Here is a 21,488-nt window from a genome sequence, read left to right as displayed (position 1 = left end):
ATGCTGTTCTATACCCTCCTCCTCTCTGCTCTCTCCCTCGTTGCCGCTGCGCCGACATATACCCCCACGGTGCAGCTGACCTACGACCCTGTCTACGACGTAGCGAGCAACTCACTAGACATCGTCGCATGCTCTAATGGAGCCAATGGTCTTGAACATCTTGGTACGTGGTCTCATTGATCTGACCGTTCAACGAGTCCTGAGCTGACGGGCCTTCCAGGATACAAGACGTTCGGAGACCTTCCCGTCTTCCCGTACATTGGCGGTATGCAAGCCGTAACAGGTGTGTTGTCCTTGCCACGAAGCTATCCCTCTTGCACAAGTTGCTGATCTCTGCGTCCAAAAATGTCAGGCTGGAACTCGCCTGAGTGCGGCACATGCTGGCAGCTGATCTACCAGAACAACACGATCAACGTCATGGCTATCGACGTCGCCAAGGCTGGCTTCAACATTGGCCTCAAGGCGATGAACGAGCTCACGAATGGCCAAGCCGAGGAGCTTGGCAACGTGCAGATCGTGGCGAAGACACTCGACCGTAGTGTCTGTGGACTGTAACCCTATCACGACTGGCGGTCACCCCGGTAACGGGCCTCATGGACTTGACATGGACTGTTCGCTTTCGGACTACGAACAATGCGCCGTTATCGGACGTTATGTTGGTGACTTGATGACTTCGGACTACTTACATAGCAAACCATTCAATCGAATACCCTAATACTTTCTGCCTCCGACTGTGATGAGCCCGAAGGGTGAATTGGACGAAAGGTGAAGATCGACGCGCATGCGAGGCTCGATGTTGAGATTGATTAGAGTGAAGTGGCGCGTTGGCTTGCCGTGCCAGAAGTCTGCTAATACAGTATGTTACTCTGTTTGGCAAGAGCAAACAATCGCTACAAAACTTTGACTCCGGAGCGTCAACATAGCTAGTTCGCCTTCGACTTCGCCACGAGAAGCTCATGACCGGTTCTGGTGAGTACTTACTTGCAGGCATGGTACGTCCTCTTCACGAATCGGACAGGACTGCAAGGGACGTGTGGGCGTCAGTTCATCCCAAGAACCTGGTTTCCCCGACGCTCGACGGTCCGCAACTTAGCACGAGGCGCACAGCGTGGGTGGTACTGTCCGCTGCTCGCTACTTCCATGGCCAGGATGTAACGCGCCTTCTATGTCTATACATATGTGTGTCGACTGCGTGGATGTAGAGATAAGGAGCTTGCCCGTGGGAAGCGACGTGCCTTCGACGTTCAATCTTAGGACTCAGAGCTCGGTTCTGGCGTTAAATCTTATCTATCAACAGCGTTTCTTACCACCAGCTGGGCGAGGAAGGTATGGCTGAACCCAAGTTCAAAGTCGCAATATGGTACGTTGTGATGCTTTCATGCATACGCAGGCTGATAGAGTTCCCTCCAGTGGAGGCGGTATTGCCGGCCTTACCTTGGCTATCGCTCTCAACCGCTATACACCGCCGCATTCGCATATACAAGTAGATATATATGAAGCAGACCCGGAGGTACGGACTGTGGGTGCCGGCATCACAGTTTGGCCCCGGACATGGGGCGTCATGCAACACCTCGGCCTGCGTGAAGACCTCCTACAGGTCACCGTCCAGGCCTCCCGGACTCCGGTTTCGGACATCCATACTGATGAATATAGTGAGTTCCACGTCTATTGAATAGGATCAATCAATTCATCCATGCTCAAGGACCCGCGTTTGTGGCGCGTAAAGCCAATCAGCCGGGAGAAGGTCATACTTATGCTCGTGTCGACGCCCCTGGTAAGTCGTTGAAACTCCGGAGGATCTGACCATTCATGCACGACACTGATCTACGTATCCTGGGCCAGCTGGTTCCACAACAATGCACCGGCGAGACATGATTGACGTCTTCCTCCGCCACATCCCGCCTTCCTACACATTTCATACATCTAAGCGTCTCGTTCGATACACTGAGGCCGTGACCGACAGCACGCCTGGCGATCCAGTCATCCTCCACTTCTCTGATGGTACCTCCGCAGAAGCGGACGTCCTCGTGGGTGCAGACGGGATCCACTCCACGATCCGCATGCACATGTACGAAGGTGCACATTCACAGGAGTGTACCTCCTCAACACCCGAGGATGTCCTATCCTACCAGCAATGTGCTCGTTGTTCGGCTGCTATCCCCAAGTGGACCGGAGTGTGCTCATATCGGTATTTGATACCCACCGAGAAACTGTATAGCCGAAACCCTGAGCACACCACTGCGAGTATCGGGGCAATATTATGCGTCAGTATTCATGTCCCGTCTCAGTGTCATCGATCTCACCACGGGTATGCACCAGTAGTATTCTGGAAAGGACAACGTGAGCAAGTTGCTCATTGACATGCGGACGGACCGGCTCACAATGTTGGAATACACAGCACATAGTAATATACCAGATATCAGGCGGCAAGTTCCTGAACTTCGTTGCGATCTGTCGGACTCCAGGAGGGGAGGGCACACCCTACCCGGGCAAGTGGGTCGCGGAGGTCTCTCGCGACGAGATCTTGTCAAAATTCCTCGAATGGGAGCCCGAAGTTCAACAGATGCTCGAGGTGCGTACTTCCTTCGCAGAGCCCGAATGAGCACGACTGGACTCCATCAAGTAGTACGTGGACAAGCCTTCGCGTTGGGCGATCCACGCTCTCGATTGCCTCCCCTTTGCCGTGTCAAGCTCCGGCCAAGTCGCACTACTTGGAGACGCCGTACGCATGTTTCTTCGCATTGTGACCTCGCTCATCTGACTAGCACCAACTAACGATTTCGTCTCAGATGCACGCGATGTCGCCCAATTTCGGCGCCGGAGGCGGACAAGCCATCGAAGATGCCTACATCCTCGGCCGACTGCTCGCAGACCCATACGTCTCGCTTGCGCACATCCCCGCGGCGCTCCACATATACGAGCGCGTGCGTCTTCCTTTCGCGAACGACATCTTGCGGCGCGGGCGAGAGGTCGGTTTGATGTACGAGTTTAACGCACTCGGGTACTACGATGGCTCGGCGACTACTGAGGAGAAAGAGAGAGCGCAGCTGAACGCGTTAGGCGAGGCGATCCGTAAGATGTGGCAGTGGCAGTGGACGGAGAGCGTCGATAGCTTGTGGATGCAGGCTGAAGGTGAGCTGGAAACGCTCGTCCAGCAAGGAGGCGTTATGTAGAGTCTCAGAGGTAAGCGGTGCAATTCAGACACCACAGGCAAAGCATGACTGATGGTCTACAGATCATGCCAGAATAACACGGGGGCGCAACAACTCGAATAGACTGCCAGCACTTTTGCCTGCTAAACGTGAACATACGTCCGCTAGCTGACGCCCCCTATTGGAGCACAGCTTGACTCTCAAGAAGGTAAGTTAGCGGCAAACCTTCCGCTTGGCAAACTCTAAGAACCACCGAGGCTGTGAGGCACGGCTGGCGGTACGGTCACTGGCAGTACCGCAGTACATGCGCGGCTACCTAACCTAAAGTAGATTCACCGTGCAAGGATTGCACCCGACGCGGAGGGAAATTGCCGCTCTTCTGCTGCCAAGTGACAGGCTCGTTGGGTCCCGGACAGCTACCCGATGACGATCGGAAGTTCTAATGCAACATGTAGTCGCAGGTGAGAGTTCGAGCCATGTCTATTTTGTCCGAATAACTCATGCAGTATATCCTCACTTGGCATCCTCAGGGTCTCAGCCATGGTCCGAAAGGTCGACACCTTACCGATATTGGCTCACGGATCCGACCCTAGATGATGGTCGTACAACTACTGCCTGGTGGCAATGCCGCGCCACTGACAAGACAGGCGGCTTTGGTTCCCATTGCTATACCGCACACAAGACAATGGGTCGTCCTGGCCGACTAGGGGCGGCATACTGGAGCGACCTAGGTTGAGCATGCGCATCCCCGCTCAAGGCATACTACGTCCCAAGACACTCTTGGTTGGACTTCAGGAAAGATATATAAACTCTGGGTCGAGTCGCCCTCCAACATCAACGTCAGCCAGTCGCAGAAGCGTCATGAAGTTTCTCGCCCTCCTCATCTCTGCCCTCACCCTTGTCGCCGCTTCCCACTCTCTTCCAGCCGAAGCGGACGAGAAGGGGTCGAAGCCGCCGAAGTTGGCTGTCACCTATGACCCCGTCTACGACGTGAGGACCAACTCTCTTAACATGGTTGCATGCTCGAATGGAGAACACGGTCTCGAGCATCTCGGTGCGTGCCCTGCTACGCCTGTTTGTTCATCCAGCTGTGTATGACTTATACAATCTTCAGGGTACAAGACGTTCGGAGACCTGCCCAATTTCCCTTTCATTGGCGGCGCCCAGGCCGTCAAAGGTCTGTTCTAGCTCCCTATGCATACTCAGCGCACGAGTCTCGCTAATCTCGGCATCTCATACTGTCAGCCTGGAACTCGCCCAAGTGCGGCTCTTGCTGGGAGTTGACCTATAAGGGCCGCACCATCCACATTCTGGCTGTGGACACCGCCGGACACGGCTTCAACATCGGTCTCAAAGCGATGAACAAGCTGACGAATGGCCAAGCTGTGGATCTTGGGAAGGTGGAAGTTGTGGCCAACGAGGTCTCGCGCCACCTCTGTGGTATGTGAGGTTATCGCAGCGGGATGTATGCATCGACGTATGGGACGTTTTATATGGACTCGTATTGGACTGTTGCTTTTTATGACCTTTTTCGCGGCCTTTGAGGTATCGGACTAGTCATGTGTGACCTAAATATTATTGAACCCCCACTCACTTGAACTTGACTGGCAGTCTCCACACGCGCCCGTAGACCGAAATTATGGTGATGAAGACACGCCAGTAGAAGCTATCTGGCCTGATTAGTTTCAGGCCCCGACCTTACTCCCGAACGTAACGTTGAACGTTTACTAACACGCATGGGGATCAAGCGCCGGGGTTGGAAGTCCGGTATATGATGACGTCATTGTTTGGCAAGAGCTTCAGGACCAAACAACCGCCACGGAATTGGGACCCCCTCAAGTCGGAGACCGTTTGTCCATGCATATTTGACTTTCATTGGAAACAAGTCAGCTCTCTTCCCCTACAGGTCGTAGCTGGCGCTGATGCACCACTTTGACCGCCGGGCAATGATTACAGGCAAGTACCGCTTCCAAAACGTCGTATCATTAGTGCGGATTGGAGAATCTGCATGGACAATTTCCGACATACGGTGGCACTCCTTCGAGACAGATACAAAACATGCTACTAACTCCAACGTCGGACGCCCACAAGCCATTTAGCACCACTACATCTTCTCGCTCTCGATTGTGCTACCCTTGCGTCCCGATCGTGCGTGTGACGAGTGCGTTCTGCCTCCCGTTCGTCAATGACATCTCTTGACAACCCCAAGCGAACCTAATTTGGAGGACGAAAAGCTTCAACTTGTACAAGCAGGCCGAGAGGAATTCGGAGGTGATACGTAGGGAAGCGGTGTATCTTGTGACCCTTGATACAAGAAAAAATACCGTCGCTGACCACTTTGAATCAACTGTTAGGTCGTAGTGACATCACGGGAAGAGAAGGACCTCGACACCGAAGCCTGTTTCTCTGGCCTCTCTGCCTAGAGACTGCACATGTGTCCACCAGATGTCCGCTGGGTCTTCGATCATACGCAAAATCATCTGTCCGGAACCTACATCCGACATCAAAAATTCAAAGACATTCGTGGTTGGCCCATCCCAAGCTTTACTGACCACCGAGATTGTGAATGATAACTTTCACAGAAGTTCTCAGTGCAGTCCTAAGCGCAGCACCTGTACATCTCAGGCCTCCCCAAGAGATTTCTGACCATGGTGAGTAGACCGCCTTCCAGGCATCGCATCAAATACGGCGACTTATGTCCGCTCCTCTGCCGCCAAGTGACAGGCCCACTGGCCCCGACTGGGACCCCGATGAAGATCGGGCGGTCTAGTGCGGCATCGAACCGCAGGTCAGAGTTCGAGCGTGTTCTCTTCCGTCGGACTCGTCCGCGTACTCTATCCTCAGTTGGCTTCCTCTTCGCTTCGACCCCTGGTCCACATGGTTGGAACCTACGTCCACGACACATGATTGGCTCGTCAAACCCTAGTCACGATGCTGTTGCGGCCATAGCCAGAGAAAGGTGCCATGCCACAGCCGAGGCACAGTCGTTCGTCGATCTGCTATATCACAAGGCGAACACGGGATCCCGAACCTGTATACCGCCGCCCCTAACATGCTTGGGGATCCGGGAATGTCGCCGTGTTGTATGTCGGTCGCCCTGGCCTGCGCGCGATGGCATACTGGACTGACCTAGGTTCGACATGTGCGTCGCTTTTCGGGAGACACCGCGTCCCAAGACTTTCTTGGTACGTCTTTGGAGAAGGTATAAAATGTGTCTGTCGCGTCGTTCACCAGCATCAACAACAGCCACTCGCAGAAGCAAACACATGCAGTTCTTCACCCTCCTCGTCTCTGCTCTCTCCCTCGTCGCCGCTGTCACTTCTCTCCCGACCGAGTTCGAGGAGAGGGCGGCCCCTCCGACGGTGCAGGTGACTTATGACACCGTCTACGATGTGAAGACCAACTCTCTGGACATCGTCGCATGTTCCAACGGAGCAAATGGTCTTGAGCATCTCGGTACGCTCGCTCCTTCGTCCTTGCACTGTGGACTCTGAGCTTACGCACCACCCAGGCTACAAGACCTTCGGGCAATTGCCCAACTTCCCGTTCATTGGCGGCGCCCAGGCGGTTACAGGTTCGTTCCTTTCACGTCTACACGAAATCATACACAGGTTAACTAACTTCTGCGCGATTTTCAGGCTGGAACTCGCCCAAGTGCGGTTCGTGTTGGCAGCTGACCTACAAGGGCCGTACCGTCAACATCCTGGCTGTTGACTACGCCCAGTCCGGCTTCAACATTGGCCTCAAGGCGATGAACAAGCTCACCAATGGCCAGGCTGAGGAGCTTGGCAACGTGCAGGTCGTGGCGAAGGAAGTCGCGCCCAGCGTCTGTGGTATGTAAGTCTGCCGCAGCGGACTGGAGCGTTGTCGATACGATGATGGACTTGACTCGGATACGGACCATTTGCTAATGGACTCGAACGCTGTATTATATTGGGACGTTTCGAATTCTCCTGAGGAACATGAAGTAGTAACCATGTACAATGTGTATCAAATCGTTCAAGAGTCGCTTCAAGGTTTTGCTGGCTTGGTGAAGCGCCTACTGGAGTTGTGGCATTGTCGAATCTTCGCAATAGGAACATTGAGACACAATCCAACAGCGTCCCTTCATTGTTTATGAATTGACTTATCATCGCGCTCTTTAGTCTTTACCGCGTAGATAGCCGGCTCTGGACCCGCGATAGACGCCGGAAGTCTCAGAATTATCTACGTCATTGTTTGGCAAGAGCTTCTGGACCAAACAACCGCCTTGGATTCTACGAGCGTCAGATGTTACTTACGAGCCCTAGCGACGTATAAGGTGAGCAATAAGTGGATGCACCTTACGTAGGTGGCGATATGGAATGCTCCGTGTGGGACCGCCAGAAAGATCGCAGTCGGATCGCAGTATGATACTATGACCCACTTAACAGCCTCACACGTTCAAGGACGCGAGGTTTTAGCGTCAAGCTCTACTATCAGTTCTCCTCGTCTCTGACATTGCAGTTTCAAGAGATATGGCAATACCCAAGTTCAGAGTCGCCATATGGTAGGAATGACGGCATTTTTCTTCAATCATCGTAACATGAAGGCTGACTTCTAGCATTTCGTTCCAGCGGAGGAGGCATCGCGGGCCTCACCTTGGCTATTGCACTAAAGCGCTATGCACCTCCAGACTCCCCCTTACATGTTGATATATATGAAGGGGACACGGAGGTGCGCACAGCCGGTGCAGGCATCACAATATGGACTCGGACATGGGGTGTCATGCGCCATCTGGGCGTGCACGAGGACCTCGCAAGAGTTGCCGTTCGAGCTGCGGGGGAGGCTCCAGGCAGTCAATCTGACGAATACCGTGAGTTACACTCTGGCAGTTGAACACATCCACTCGTCCGCTCACTATGAGCTTGTAGGGCCGGCCTTCATAGTGCGCAAGGCCAATCAACCGGAAGAAGGCTATACTTTTATCAGCGTCGATGCCCCAGGTGAGTTCGTCGATCGCAACCAGCTCGAGGCTAATCCTGCCGGCCAGCTGGTTCTGAAACGGCGCACCGAAGGGACATGATGGACGTCTTCCTTCGTCACATCCCGCCCGCATATACATTGCACACATCCAAACGTCTCGTTCGATACACCGAGGTCGCGACTGACAGCACAACCGGCGGCTCGCTCACGCTCCACTTCGCTGACGGCACAACCGCTGAAGCGGACGTCCTGTTTGGCGCGGACGGGATACATTCTACAACTCGTACTTGTATGTATGAAGACGCACATACGCGGCAATGCGTGCCCTATTCTCATGCTGAGAACGTGCCATCTCGGGAGGAGTGTCCTCGCTGTGCAGTTGCGACTCCCAAATGGACTGGCATGTGCTCGTACCGGTGTCTGATACCCACGGAGAAACTCTACAAGATCAATCCTGACCATACTACTGCAGGCATCGGTGCGGTCCTGTGCGTGAGTGATTCATCCCCGATTGCACTAAACCATCTGACTCACTATCGTTCGTGCTCATAGTACTCAGGCAAAGACAATGTATGCGCGTCCCGATCTTCCGATCGTATTTGCATCCTGACCAGGGTTTTGTCGTGATGTGTGCAGTATATCGCAACATATCAAGTATCTGGCGGTAAATTTCTCAATTTCGTCGCCATATGTCGCGTGCCTGGTGGCGAGGGCACACCCTACCCGAGCAAGTGGGTCGTGGATGTTTCACGTGAGGAGGTTGTGTCGAAGTTCGTCGGATGGGAGCCCGAGGTTCAACAAATGCTCGAGGTCAGCTCTTATCGTAAGGGTGTGGATGCACCAATACACCGCGCTGACCGGACATTTCCATGCAGTGCGTTGAGAACCCGTCGCGATGGGCGATCCACACGGTAGAGAACCTGCCCTTCGTGGTATCCTGCTCTGGAAGAGTCGCGCTGCTTGGAGACGCGGTATGTTGTCCTTTCCTTAGATTGCACCTCCTCACAACCAACATACCAATAGATGCATGCGATGTCGCCAAACCTCGGCGGTGGGGGCGGTCAAGCCATCGAGGACGCCTATATCCTTGGTCGTCTCCTCGCCTCCCCACATATCACGCTCGCCGACGTTCCCACCGTACTCCAGATTTACGAGCGTGTCCGCCTCCCGTTCGTCAACGTTGTCTCGCAGTGCAGCCGCGACGTAGGCTTGATGTACGAATTCAACGCGCCGGGGTACTACGACGGCTCCCCAATAACGAAACAGGACGAGCGAGCGCAACTGAATGTGCTTGGGGACGCTATTTGCAAGGAGTGGGAGTGTCAATGGACGGAGAGTATCGATAGCTTGTGGGCGGAGGCCGAGGAGATGTTGCAGCCACTCGTTACGCAGACATACTAAGCGGTGCGAGGATGGGGGACAGGTCAAGTCTCGGTCAATTAAGCATGGTACAGTGCTGTCTTACAAGGGGGGAATACAACGGTATACTTGTCTAACTGATACACACGGGGCCATAACGCTAATACTGCTCAGTCGGAATTTGAAGTTTACTCCTGCCAGAATCTCGGATCTAGCGCACATTCCTTGGCCATCTCGAGCTGGGCGACGCAGCAGTCAACATTTGCAAACCACGCCAGTACAAGCGGAGACGTACCTGCTCGTCCGTGCGGCACACCAACACGCGGTGTCCGTCATTGGACTTTCCGATGTCAATCACAACGTCCTCGTTGCTGTCGACCTTGGCATTCAGCTCTGGGTCGAGCTCGAACCCGATACACGCCGCATGGGCCACGACCGCCTCCCTCAGCTCGATGCTCCGCTCTCCGATACCAGCGGCGAACACGAGCGCGTCGACCTTCCCGCCCAGCTTGACGTAGTACCCGCCAAGGTAGCCCAAGATGCGGTCCAAGAACATGTCAAATGCCAAGCGCCACTTGCCCTCCTCCTCCTTGATCTCCTCGCCCTTGGCCTTGCGCGCGTCGACCTCCTTCATGTGCTTCACGATCTCGCCAAAGTCCGTCGTGCCCGTGAGCGCGTTCCACCCGGCGCGCTTGTTGAGGATGTCCTCGGCCGTGGTGACGTGCACGTCCACGGCGAGCGAGGGTTTGTGCGAGATGCGGCCCGCGCGGTTCGTGTAGTGGAAGATGAGCGAGGGGTCGATCGCGCCAGAGCGCGTCGCGCCCGGGAGGCCGGACACGGGCGTGAGGCCCATGGTCGTGTCGAGCGACTTGCCCTCCTTGATGGCGCACATTGACGCGCCCGAGCCGAGGTGCATCACGATGAGGTTCAGTTGCGAGGGGTCCTGTATAGAGGAAACAATAGCAGGGTTAGTTTTACTGGTGGTGATAGCTATGACGTCACGCGCCTTCCTGAGGTGCGTGCTGACCGCCTGCAGGATGAACGCATCTGCGAGGGTCGTTGGTTAGAATAACTGAACCGCAAGGAAATGACACAAGAGACGTACAACTCAGACCGTGGAAGCCGTATTTCTTCAGGCCCCGTTTCTTGGCGATGTCCTGGCGGATGGCACACGTCGATATATGCGCGGGCATTGTGCAGTGGAATGAAGTATCAAAGTAAGCGATTGAATTCGCGTTCGGGAGCTCTGCGATGCAAGCCTTCATCACCGAAAGCGCACCACCGTTATGTCTGCAGAGCGCGTCAGAACAGATTCATAGCAGGTACGTGCAAAGAACTCACAGCGGGGCGAGATCAGAGAGGCGCTCAATGTAGTGATAACTCTCGTCCGTGATGACTACAGGCGTGAACAAACTGCCGCCATGGACGACCCGATGGCATATGTGAACGATTTGTCCGCGATCGATACTTGCCTCGCGCTTGAGATAGTCGAGGAAGTGTGCGAAGGCGGTAGCATGGTCCTTGATGCTCGGGACTGGCTCCTTCTTCGCTTCGCGGCCCTCGTGGCCCTCGTTGTGCGCGGCGAACTTGAAGGAGAAGATAGCGGGCGGCGCGGAGATGTTGAGAATGGTGGAGACGAGGAGGAGGTCGACGATGTCGTGTGGGTTCTGCACGTCCACCCCGTCCCGCCGAAAGAGGGAGATCTTGAGTGAGGATGAGCCCGCGTTCACCGAGAGAATGAAGCCACTTTTGGGAGTCTCGGACATGGCGTCAGAGGAGTAGCGGGTATAGCTGCTGCAATCTGCAGGAGAGCGAGGTGTGCGATGCGGGAAGATAGGACGAGGGGTACGCGCGTTCGGCACCTCCTCAGGGTCTTGAAGGTGTGTGGACGATAGGCTCGTAGGATGATCCGGTCTGGAGGTACATATCCCCGTCAGCTCTCGCTCGGATACACGATGTCAACCACGCTGCACAGTGGATACTCGTCGGTCCCAGGGAGGTCGAGACAGGCGAACGGCGGCACTACTCAGCGTAAGACGTGCGCGGCGGGCGATGAGCGCGTCTCCGCGCAGCGCGGAGATACCTCGCGGTCCCGTCTAGCCCCTACGCGATGGACCCACGGCAATCTAGACGAGATGCACTTACCGAACGGCCTAGATTGATGTCGTACCTGCCGAGGCTCAGAGGGTCGGTTCAACGATGCGTGTGGTTATTACTGGGACGGCAGTTGAGGCAGAGGAACGCTGTCAGCGACAAGTCCGCTGTGGCCTTACAAGCCTGTCGCGGAGGAGGCACGTTGGACGGATGTGATCATATGTGATCGCCCGCATGCCCGGTTTTATGACGTCGATGGCGTAGAAGATGGAACACAAATACATATTTCGAACCGTGCGTCCCGCACGGCATAAGGAGTCCGTCCAACAACATAGCGTGCGGTGGCGAGAGTTCAGAATATCCCCGCTTATTCACAGACCAAGAATGCATTCAGCTACACGGGACCTCCCAAACTCCTCCTGCCCAACTTCCACAGACAGGTGCGGTGTCTTCAGACAGTAGCTGCGACAGAACCTACCACCCCGTGTGCGTTCGACGGGCCCGCATTTGGCGGCGCTGATCAGGTACTGGAGATCTGGTCAAGCTTCGCAAGGCTCGAGATTGAGGTAGAACGTCGCGAAGCGAAGAATCACCCTACCTCCAAGAAGCCGAGGTATTTTTCATTGCATGATCGGTGACCTGTCCGTCTTGTCACACGTAGAGCACCGTGCCTTTGCATTCCACGTACTTAGGCTTAGCCCACTGCTCTCCCCTCGGCCCCATTATTATTCTTCCGTGGTCGGACCAAGTGTCTTCCGGTCTTCCTAGCAGGAATCGCCGCTTTCGAGACCACTTCGCCGGCATGCTTACTACACGATGTTCGTACTGCAAAGTCAATATCGCCGGTCTGCCGCAGAGCCAGACGGCCCAAGGGCTTTCGAGAGGCGGTAATTCGATTTTAGTCAATGTTAGTGATGACCGGACCTCATGGGCCGACGGCCAGACGGCATACTGGAGTTGGCGAGAAAAGGGGGACCTGTGCTTGCCCTGTGGTACCTGTAGATGCGACGATAAGCACAGCAAAGAGGGCCACTAACAATGCTGACAGAATGGCGTCTCATCATGTTGCGACCCAAGGTTGGGTACCTCCGCAGAAACGCGACGATATCAGCAGACTCGGAGACTTGTGGCTCTTGCATGGGCCTGGACGCGTCAATACGCCGTCGACGATATCGATGGGGAGCCGGCAGGCAAGGGAGAGCCGAGGCCAGGAAGACAGACAGAATGATGGCCCATTGGGGAGTAGAACGTGGAATGCGCAGTGGTAGCACGAGAAAGGCATCAACATGGCGGTCTGGACAGCGAGTCCGCTCAAGACGCGTCTCGTCCAGTCCATAGCTGGAACAGTCACGCGTGACAACACGGGCGTCCACGCGGCCCGTCATTGGCCAGGGCGCGTGACAACGCGTGACGGGACGTGTCTCTCCAGATCGCTGGGCCCGGCTTGGGGACGGGATTGGCTCTCTGTGACGCATGCGTGTGCTCACCCTCTCTGCTGCTACTTACATCCGCTCTCCCCCCTAATGTATAAATATGACAGACTCTCCCCTGTCCCGTCCTCACTCAACACTACTCCTCCACCCACCTCCACCACCTCATCCACCACCTCTCATCCGGAATGCCTGGACAACTCCTCTACCAGCCCAACCCGCCTCCGGATCCGTCCCAGCTCCCGGATTCCATCCTTGACTACGGTGTCAAGCTCGACATCACCAATGTTCTCTCCAAGGAGGAGATCAGTGCCCTCAAGCAGTTCCGCAGGGCTGCTGACTACATCGCTGCCGGTGCGTCCTTCTCTTCTTGTAGCCTGAGCTTATTCTTATCGTGTATCTGCAGCGATGATCTTCCTCAAGGATAACACTCTCGTTGAGCGTGAGATCACCTCCGATGACATCAAGCCTCGTCTTCTCGGCCACTGGGGTACTTGCCCTGGTCTCTCCCTCGTCTACGCCCACATCAACCGTCTCATCTGCAAGAACAACATCGACGCTCTCTATGTCGTCGGTCCCGGACACGGTGCCCCGGGCATCCTCTCCTGCCTTTGGCTAGAGAACTCTCTTGGAAACTTCTACCCCAAGTACTCGCGTGACCGTGAAGGTCTCTCCGAACTTATAAAGGCCTTCAGTGCGCCCGGTGGCTTCCCAAGGTATGTGTGCTAGCTGCTCCTCCCTAAGCGTACGCTTATCACTACGCCTACAGTCACGTCAACGCTGAGACTCCGGGTTCCATTCACGAAGGTGGTGAGCTCGGCTATGCCCTTGGTGTCTCCTTCGGCGCTGTCATGGACAAGCCCGACTTGGTCTGTGTATGCGTCGTCGGTGACGGTGAGGCCGAGACTGGTCCCACTGCAACGTGAGTACTTATCCTAGTATCTGTAGATTGGTACGAACTGATAATTCCCAGCGCATGGCACGGTTACAAGTACATCGACCCCGCTGAGTCGGGTGCGGTCCTGCCGATCGTCCACGTTAACGGTTTCAAGATCTCTGAGCGTACAATCTACGGTACCATGGACGACAAGGAGATGACCGCCCTCTTCACCGGTTACGGCTATCAGGTTCGCATTGTCGAGAACCTTGAGCACATCGACGCGGACCTCGCCGCCAGCATGGACTGGGCTCTGGGTGAGATCAAGAAGATTCAGCATGCCGCCCGCAGTGGCCACCCCATCGTCAAGCCTCGTTGGCCTGTTCTGATCCTCCGTACGCCGAAGGTGCGCATTCACATGTCTCTTGGTACGCATACATGTCGCTTATCTCCACTCCGTAGGGCTGGTCGGGCCCCAAGGAGCTTCACGGCGAGTACATCGAGGGTTCCTTCAAGGCCCATCAGGTGCCTCTTCCCGAGGCCAAGACCGACGCTAACGAGCGCGCAATGCTGTTGGACTGGCTCCGCTCTTACGGTCCTGCTGAACTATTCGGCAAGGACGGTATTCCCAATGACGCTATCCTCTCCATCATCCCCAAGGAGGAGAGCAAGCGCTTGGGCATGCGCGAGGAGGCCTACAAGTCGTATACACCTCTCGATGTCCCCGACTGGAAGCAGTTCGCTGTCGAGAAGGGCTCCGCTCAGAGCTGCATGAAGATCACCGGCGAACTCGTCGACGCTGTCTCTCAACAGTAGGCAGTTCCCTTCTTTGCATCCCGGTCGCAGCGCTGACTCTAGTACCCTCAGAAACCCGTCATCTTTCCGTCTCTTCTCCCCTGATGAGCTCGTCTCGAACAAGCTCGACGCAATTCTCAACCACAGTGGCCGTAACTTCCAGTGGGATATTGCCTCTCGCGCCAAGGGCGGTCGTGTCATCGAGATACTGTCTGAGCACACCTGCCAAGGCATGCTCCAGGGTTACACCCTGACTGGCAGGACCGGCCTCTTCCCGAGTTACGAGGCCTTCCTCGGCATCATCCATACGATGATGGTTCAGTACGCCAAGTTCGTCAAGACCGCTCACGAGGTGCCCTGGCGTGAACCCATGGGCTCGCTCAACTACGTCGAGACCAGTACCTGGACAAGACAGTCAGTGCATACGTTCTTGATCTTTCTACATCTGACTCAAGATATGCCACAGGGAGCATAACGGTTTCTCGCACCAGAACCCGTCGTTCATCGGCGCGGTCCTCAACTTGAAGCCCACGTCTGCTCGTGTTTACCTGCCGCCTGATGCCAATTGCTTCCTTTCGACGATGGCACACTGTCTCCGTGCGAAGAACTACGTCAACCTCATGGTCGGCAGCAAGCAACCCACGCCCGTGTGGCTGAGCCCTGAGGAGGCCGATCAGGTACGCATAACAGTGATATCACTACTTTGGACAAACACTGATACCTCTGATTACAGCACTGCATCGCCGGCGCGTCGGTCTGGAAGTTCGCTTCTACTGACGAGGGCATGTCTCCGGATGTCGTCCTCGTTGGTATCGGTGTGGAGATGACCTTTGAGGTCATTGCCGCAGCCGCGCTCCTCCGCAAGGAGATCCCCGCACTCCGGGTCCGTGTGGTCAACGTCACCGACCTGATGATCCTCGGCCCCTACGGCACGCACCCGCATTCCCTCAGCGAGGAGGGCTTCGACTCGCTCTTCACCAAGAACAAGCCAGTGATCTTCAATTACCACGGATACCCCGTCGAGCTCAAGGTTCGTTCTGTGGTTGCATGGACGAGTTCAACAGTGCACTAACGGCTTCTCATTGTACAGGGGTTGCTCTTTGGCCGCCCGAACGTCGACCGCATGACGATCCAGGGCTACCGCGAGGAGGGTACGACGACGTCACCCTTCATGATGATGCTCCTCAACAAGACGAGTCGGTACGACATTGCGGCGGAGGCGATCCGCAGCGCGGCGCTCATCAACCCGCGGGTCGAGATCGACGCGCACAAGACGATCAGCCACATCCTCCACCTCGCGCAGAAGGCCAAGGACTACGTCCTTGCGAACGGCGCAGATCCGGCGGATACCTTCGACGTCCCCAAGTTCGACTAAGGTGCTCCTGGCGCTCGTCCTTGGCTCGGCCCATATCCCGCCCGCTCGATGCTACGTGTTTCGAAGGACTGTTGTGGTGTAGCTGTTTAAGTGTCTGAAGGCTCCGATTGTTGTAGAACAGACGACTCGGCTCAGCATTATACCGTTTCTCGACCCATTGCATGTATACTTGTACTATACTTCTTGTTTCGCCTACTGTAGACTCCCATCCGCCACGAATTTGTGTACTTCTACCAGGCCTGGTACCGTGCAAAAAGTAGTCGTCTGCGTTTGTACATGGTTCCAAAATCAATAATGTTCCCCTGCAATCTCGCCGTTGGATGTCCGCGGCAGCCTCGATAAGCAAACCGTGTAATTGGTCGCACCGCTGGCGCTTGGTGTGCTTACTGCGTTCACGAGGCTCAGGTTCAATGGTACCTTTAGAGCTTGACGTGATAAACAGCAAAGATATAGTACAGTCGATCCCTTCGTCAGATACTCCCGTAGTCCCTCCGGACTTCAACTACAGCTTGGCGCGCCTCTGCGAGAGAGTTGATGCATAGGTGAGTACGCCACGAGCTGTGTTGCATGTTGCTCCGCTCACCTCGGTCTTCCTCCTCAACCAGTCATAAATGAACCGATTCGTCTCCATGGGGCTCTCGAAATGGGGAGAATGACCAACACCATTCATCAGGTGCACCTCAACGTCGTCATATATCCGTTTCGCGATACCGATCATCGTCTCATACAGACAATGCAAATCCTCCTTCCCTTGGATGATCAGCACGGGGAGGTGCCCCGCCGTGCGCTCCCACACGGCGTGGTCCTGGCTGCGCTTGAGGCTCCAGTAGCGCGCCGCGCGCGGCTGCATGATGAACCCGCCCATGAAGAGCAGCTTCGCGGGGAACGTGAGCGGGGCCTTGACGCACGACTCAACGAACTCCTCTGCGCCGGCGGAGAGGTCGTCCGAGGTGAGCGAGGTGATGACGGGGAAGAGGGAGGTCATCACGGGGTGTCGGCACACTGGGTGGTAGTGCAGCGCGAGGATGGACCCGCCGACGTAGATTATGCCCGAGATGTAGTCGGGACCGTATGCGGTCACGACATCCACGACGATGCTACCTGCGAGCGCATAAGCATCAGTCTCGAACGATGTCCATGCGCAGCCGGTGCGCGACAGTGTCAATAAACGTACCACCCAAACTCCTGCGAGACGGCACAAGTGAGTCAGTTTCGCCCACTTCTAGATTCTACTAGTAACCTCATGCTTATTGAACGAGACTCACCAGCCTGCCACGAAGGGCTTCACCACCCCAAACGCCTCGCACACCGTCCGGAAGTCTTGCGCAATTTTGATGGACTCATAGTCCTCCTCCTCGACCGGCTTCCCACTGCGCCCGTGGCCGCGCATCTCGTACCTCACGAGGTGGAAGCTATAGCGCAGGCCCGGGTCCGCGAACTGCTCGTCCCATCCGAGCGCGGTGCACGACAGGCCGTGGATGAACACGAGGGCGGGCTTGGACGCGTCCCCGGCGGACTCGGCCCATATCTTCGTGCCGTCCGGGGACGTGAGCATGCGGATGCGCTCACGCGACTCATAGTCAGGAGAGAAAGAAGAGAAAGAAGACATAGCGTAGAGCTATAGGGGACTCAGACAGTGTTGCTGCAGAATACCCCACCTATGCAGTGTGCGACGCGTTCCTTGCGCCTGGGGACCAGGGGTGGGCTGCGTGCCGTCTCATCCGCGATCAAGCTTTATTTACCTTCCGTGCGTGCCCGCTGAGCCTTTGTGTGCGACGTTCGCAACGCAATTGGTCGTGGAACCTGTTAGGCGTCCCGCAGCGGGATTCCTGATCGTGGGTGTGTGCGCACGGGACCGGTCGAAGATGATAGATTGCATTGGCAAGACCCTAGAGTCTCGCCTTCTCTTTGTCAATCATCTGGGACTACCTCCGGACCTTCTGACCTGTAGCGTGCACTCACCTTTCCCCTGAGGCCATGAGTGCACTCTGGTCAAACAGACAACAGACCAGGCAGCTGTGAGCGAGGCCGTAAGCTGGTGACCGTCGCGCCGGTAGAGCGCATGGGTGGAGAGAAGAAGCATGGCTAGAAGTCGCAGAATCTTGATGTTGCTTACGGCACATGGTACCTTCGCCTCGGATATTGCGGTATATCATATTTAGTCGAGCAGCTTCCTCGAAACGCCGGAGAATTGCAACGTCGATGACCTCCCAGCGGGTGGATCGACTCGGAGTCCTCTATGCGCAAAGTAAAAATACTCGTATACATCATTACTTTGTCCGTACTAACCTAGATGTGAGCGTGCGATGTGAGTAATAGATAGAGCCAACGAAAACACGCCGACAGTATGCAAAAGATGAGTAGGATGTCACCATCTCTCATGAACCCGCAATCTTCACCTCCACAATGATATTCGCGACCATCAGGCAGGTATATGCGCATAGCAGCGCAATGCCCCAGCTCCTGGGGAGGAAGTACCCATTAAGCGGGACGAAGACGAGCGTCGCGAGCAGCAACGCGAGGAGGCCCGTGCCCGTGATGACGAGGCTCGGGGAGAAGTGCAGCGGGTACGGGACGCCGGTCTCGCGGACGATGTACGAGCCCGAGATGCCGACGCCGAGGAGGATGTTGAGCATGGGCCCGCCGAAGCAGGCCGAGAAACCCATGATGGGCGCGAAGACCGCGACGGACATGTTCGCGACGAGGTCCGCGAGCGAGTTCCCGATGGCGAAGATGGTGATGCCGATGATGGCGTCCGAGAGCCCGAAGATGAAGCCGAAAGTCTGACAGAGACTGAGTGAGACGAGTGCAGAGGTAGAACTATACGTGTGGCGTACCTGCAGAACCTTGACGACTTCATCGGCGATAGCCATGATCCAGACCACCGCGACAACGAAGCCCATTGCACATCGTGAAAGCTGCGCAGCTGGGGAACGGCCTTCATCCGCAAACACGGATACGAGGATGGCCGCGGTGAATCCTGCTACGCCTGTAGCAAGTAGCAGCCAGCCTTCGTGCGTCACACCATCTGCAGCGTACACCAGTCAGGTGCGAAAATCCGCATCTGTAAGACGAATGTACTCACCGAGGAGCACAGCGACACAGAACAAGGGACCCAGACAGCATTGCACGGCCATAAGCCACTTGTTAAACTGCAAGTCATGCAGTCCCTCCTCAACCTCCTCTTCCGCAATGAGCGTGCGCTCCATGCCTTCCTCCTCAAAGTCGATCAGCCGGCTCTCTCCCGCACCCGCGGACGGATGCGCATGCTTCTTCTCCGAAGCCCCCGGAGCCTCGTACGACGTGACCACAACGGGGAGCGTCAGTGTGAGTGCCATGACCGCGGGCGCGGCGAGCACGGCAGCGATCTTGCCCAAGAACGACTTTGTCCCGAAATTGTGCAGCGTGGGGAACAGAATGTGCCCGACGTGCGCGAGGACGCCCATCGCACGCGAATGTGGCGTGTCGGCGACGAACGTCTGGGATTCTGCGTCCGTCTCGGACAGCGCGGTGGGCGAGGCTGGGGTGTGTGAGATGGACGGTATGGGCGTGAGCTCCCCTACGTCTTGTGGCGTTTCGTGAAGCGGGGGCGCGACGATCCGCGGAGGCGAACGCTCATTGAGTGGCACTCCAAGCGCTGCGTCCCATGGGTCTCGCTCGAAGTTGTGGGTATTTGGCGAGCGCATAGGCGACCGCGAGGCCGAGGATGTGCCGCGTCGCGATCGACGGTATGAATAGGGCGTCAGTGGGCTCTCGAAGTGAGATAGCGTAGACGCTGCCGCGTCGCGTTGCAGAGACGACACGACACGCCTGAATTCAAGGGCGCCCACGAGCGAGAAAGACGGCATGTGACTGAGGGGTGGCGACGACGACGGAGAGGAAGAGCGCGTGCGTGGACGTCGCGGCAGGTCCGTTTGGATGCCGAGCCGCGGAGGATCAGGATGAGAGATAGAACGCGAGCGCGAGTATGTAGACGGCACTTGGAGACGGTCCACGGGTGTGGGAGGGGTCGGTGAGGCTAGCATGATGTCAGTGCGTTGCGGCGAGGACGTCAAATTGGCTGAACTCACGCTCATCAACGTAAGGTTGCTCATCATGGTAGGGCTCTTCCTCAGCATACTCGCTGCGAACAAGTGCCTCGTACCTCTTCCTATTCTCCTCCCTCTTCCTCCACCAGCTCCCCAGAACCACGGTTGTGACATAGACGGCATAGAGCACTATCATGGCTGCCGCCTCCCATGCCTCAAGCTTGCTGTCCCAGAGGACTACCAACAGCAGCGTGACGGCCACGGTGAAGAAGCCTACATCTCGGAGAAACTGCCCGCGGACCACCTTGAACGGCTTAATGATGCACATCGAGCCGACCACGCAGGATGTTATGAAGGCCGCGGCCCCCAGCAGCTCCCCGATGGCAAGGCCTCCAGAGTTGGACCGCATGGCCGAGAAGGTGGCGAACATATCCGGGCTACCGTTGCCGAACGCGAGAAAGGTGACTCCAGCGACATTCTCGTCAAGTCCGAGCAGGTGAGCGATGGTACCCAAATTGGGGCAGAAGAAGTCCGAGGCAGAGATACCGAGGGTGGAGAAGAGGAAGACAAGCCAGAGAGCATAACCGATGAAGAGAAATGGGCGGGCAGTTAGGTCAGCGCAGAAGTAGTCCTCAAGGTATCCAATCGAGAGGAAGGTGCGTTCCATGTCGCACACCTCCTTGACGTGAATGCATTGTTGGTCCTGCGGTAATGCGAGAGGATGGCATTCCTGCAGAGAAATTGTGAGCAAGACTTGGCAACTTGATTGTGCCTAGCACACGAAACGGCTGGCAGAAGGGCACGACAAAGAACCTCAGAGGTCCCTTGCACCCCAACCCGTCTCGCCGTCGATGGCCATGGGCCTCGCAGTCGTCTCTGATCTGAGTTGAGAGAACTTACCTCGGTTACCAAAGTGTGAAACGGATCGAACGCGGTGTCGTCTGACACGCTCCGCTTGGCATGGCCTTGGGCGAGGGAAGATGATCGTGTGCCGACCTGGGCGTAACGGCTCTGGGACCAGAGGACGCAGTTCACGACGAGGACGGTCACGAAGACGAGCTTGGGAGTGCCGGACCACATGATGGTCGAGAGAGAGCGCGATGGCGGGGCTATAGCATGCGATCTGGTAGAAAGAACGGGGTGAACATGCCCGTCGAGCACACAGACTGCGAGTTCCACAGCTACTTCTGGGCGCAGTGGGGCAGGGCACCGATTACGCACCTTGTTTAACGCCCAAAAGCAAGCAAAACTCCTCAACGTCTCTGGGCGACACTTGTGCGCATAACCGTCGAGCTGAGGTCTACAAAGAAGCTGCAGCCGAGGCGAGTATGTGGAGGAGGGTGAGGAGGAGCAGGTGCGGTATCGCAGGGTGATTTGTGCCCAGGGGACTTGTCGAACGTAATCTTATCAGTTAACGCGATAAGTCTCAATGAA

General features: G+C 56.1%; 9 protein-coding genes across 9 annotated transcripts; 6 read left to right on the top strand and 3 right to left on the bottom strand.

Moving 5' to 3' along the window:
* Positions 1-555, top strand: L226DRAFT_545536 (Cerato-platanin; the record flags this gene model as incomplete). Its single annotated transcript, XM_067682353.1, has 3 exons — positions 1-163; positions 221-283; positions 353-555. 3 exons carry the CDS (start codon positions 1-3, stop codon positions 553-555), a joined length of 429 nt encoding a protein of 142 aa, XP_067535717.1.
* Positions 556-1,307: 752 nt separating this feature from the next.
* On the top strand, positions 1,308-3,566 carry L226DRAFT_486166 (FAD/NAD(P)-binding domain-containing protein). The gene is made up of 10 exons (XM_067677149.1): positions 1,308-1,360; positions 1,411-1,652; positions 1,703-1,774; positions 1,843-2,264; positions 2,323-2,340; positions 2,399-2,572; positions 2,627-2,722; positions 2,790-3,183; positions 3,236-3,360; positions 3,410-3,566. Exons 1-8 carry the CDS (start codon positions 1,329-1,331, stop codon positions 3,171-3,173), a joined length of 1,440 nt encoding a protein of 479 aa, XP_067535716.1. The 5' UTR covers positions 1,308-1,328; the 3' UTR covers positions 3,174-3,183; positions 3,236-3,360; positions 3,410-3,566.
* Positions 3,567-4,013: 447 nt separating this feature from the next.
* L226DRAFT_612794 (Cerato-platanin-domain-containing protein) lies at positions 4,014-4,626 on the top strand (the record flags this gene model as incomplete). Its single annotated transcript, XM_067686429.1, has 3 exons — positions 4,014-4,206; positions 4,267-4,329; positions 4,398-4,626. 3 exons carry the CDS (start codon positions 4,014-4,016, stop codon positions 4,598-4,600), a joined length of 459 nt encoding a protein of 152 aa, XP_067535715.1. The 3' UTR covers positions 4,601-4,626.
* Positions 4,627-6,175: 1,549 nt separating this feature from the next.
* On the top strand, positions 6,176-7,207 carry L226DRAFT_55856 (Cerato-platanin-domain-containing protein). The gene is made up of 3 exons (XM_067683246.1): positions 6,176-6,608; positions 6,664-6,726; positions 6,791-7,207. The coding sequence occupies exons 1-3, from the start codon at positions 6,293-6,295 to the stop codon at positions 6,991-6,993; spliced, it is 582 nt and encodes a 193-aa protein (XP_067535714.1). The 5' UTR covers positions 6,176-6,292; the 3' UTR covers positions 6,994-7,207.
* Positions 7,208-7,489: 282 nt separating this feature from the next.
* L226DRAFT_486162 (FAD/NAD-P-binding domain-containing protein) lies at positions 7,490-9,695 on the top strand. Its single transcript, XM_067677148.1, has 8 exons — positions 7,490-7,680; positions 7,748-7,986; positions 8,045-8,116; positions 8,164-8,588; positions 8,649-8,666; positions 8,733-8,906; positions 8,972-9,067; positions 9,120-9,695. The coding sequence occupies exons 1-8, from the start codon at positions 7,649-7,651 to the stop codon at positions 9,495-9,497; spliced, it is 1,434 nt and encodes a 477-aa protein (XP_067535713.1). The 5' UTR covers positions 7,490-7,648; the 3' UTR covers positions 9,498-9,695.
* On the bottom strand, positions 9,502-11,639 carry L226DRAFT_534716 (acetate and butyrate kinase). The gene is made up of 5 exons (XM_067680737.1): positions 10,797-11,639; positions 10,561-10,745; positions 10,462-10,502; positions 9,751-10,398; positions 9,502-9,694 (listed from the first exon to the last, which is right to left on the bottom strand). The coding sequence occupies exons 1-5, from the start codon at positions 11,219-11,221 to the stop codon at positions 9,644-9,646; spliced, it is 1,350 nt and encodes a 449-aa protein (XP_067535712.1). The 5' UTR covers positions 11,222-11,639; the 3' UTR covers positions 9,502-9,643.
* A 1,503-nt stretch (positions 11,640-13,142) lies between these two features.
* On the top strand, positions 13,143-16,387 carry L226DRAFT_534713 (phosphoketolase). The gene is made up of 9 exons (XM_067680736.1): positions 13,143-13,333; positions 13,386-13,695; positions 13,749-13,901; positions 13,953-14,262; positions 14,319-14,668; positions 14,724-15,065; positions 15,118-15,328; positions 15,385-15,681; positions 15,742-16,387. Exons 1-9 carry the CDS (start codon positions 13,168-13,170, stop codon positions 16,024-16,026), a joined length of 2,424 nt encoding a protein of 807 aa, XP_067535711.1. The 5' UTR covers positions 13,143-13,167; the 3' UTR covers positions 16,027-16,387.
* A 141-nt stretch (positions 16,388-16,528) lies between these two features.
* L226DRAFT_560252 (alpha/beta-hydrolase) lies at positions 16,529-17,663 on the bottom strand (the record flags this gene model as incomplete). Its single annotated transcript, XM_067683348.1, has 4 exons — positions 17,292-17,663; positions 17,201-17,211; positions 16,610-17,127; positions 16,529-16,546 (listed from the first exon to the last, which is right to left on the bottom strand). The coding sequence occupies exons 1-4, from the start codon at positions 17,633-17,635 to the stop codon at positions 16,529-16,531; spliced, it is 891 nt and encodes a 296-aa protein (XP_067535710.1). The 5' UTR covers positions 17,636-17,663.
* Positions 17,664-18,404: 741 nt separating this feature from the next.
* Positions 18,405-20,721, bottom strand: L226DRAFT_462458 (uncharacterized protein; the record flags this gene model as incomplete). Its single annotated transcript, XM_067675722.1, has 4 exons — positions 18,405-18,809; positions 18,864-19,054; positions 19,112-20,044; positions 20,097-20,721. The coding sequence occupies 4 exons, from the start codon at positions 20,719-20,721 to the stop codon at positions 18,405-18,407; spliced, it is 2,154 nt and encodes a 717-aa protein (XP_067535709.1).
* Between the last annotated feature and the right edge of the window lie 767 nt (positions 20,722-21,488).

Source organism: Lentinus tigrinus, assembly GCF_003813185.1.
Source record: "Lentinus tigrinus ALCF2SS1-7 unplaced genomic scaffold L226scaffold_11, whole genome shotgun sequence".
Taxonomy (NCBI): Eukaryota; Fungi; Basidiomycota; class Agaricomycetes; order Polyporales; family Polyporaceae; genus Lentinus; species Lentinus tigrinus.
Note: the sequence above shows the minus strand (reverse complement) of the source record. Positions and strands in the feature narration are given on the sequence as shown.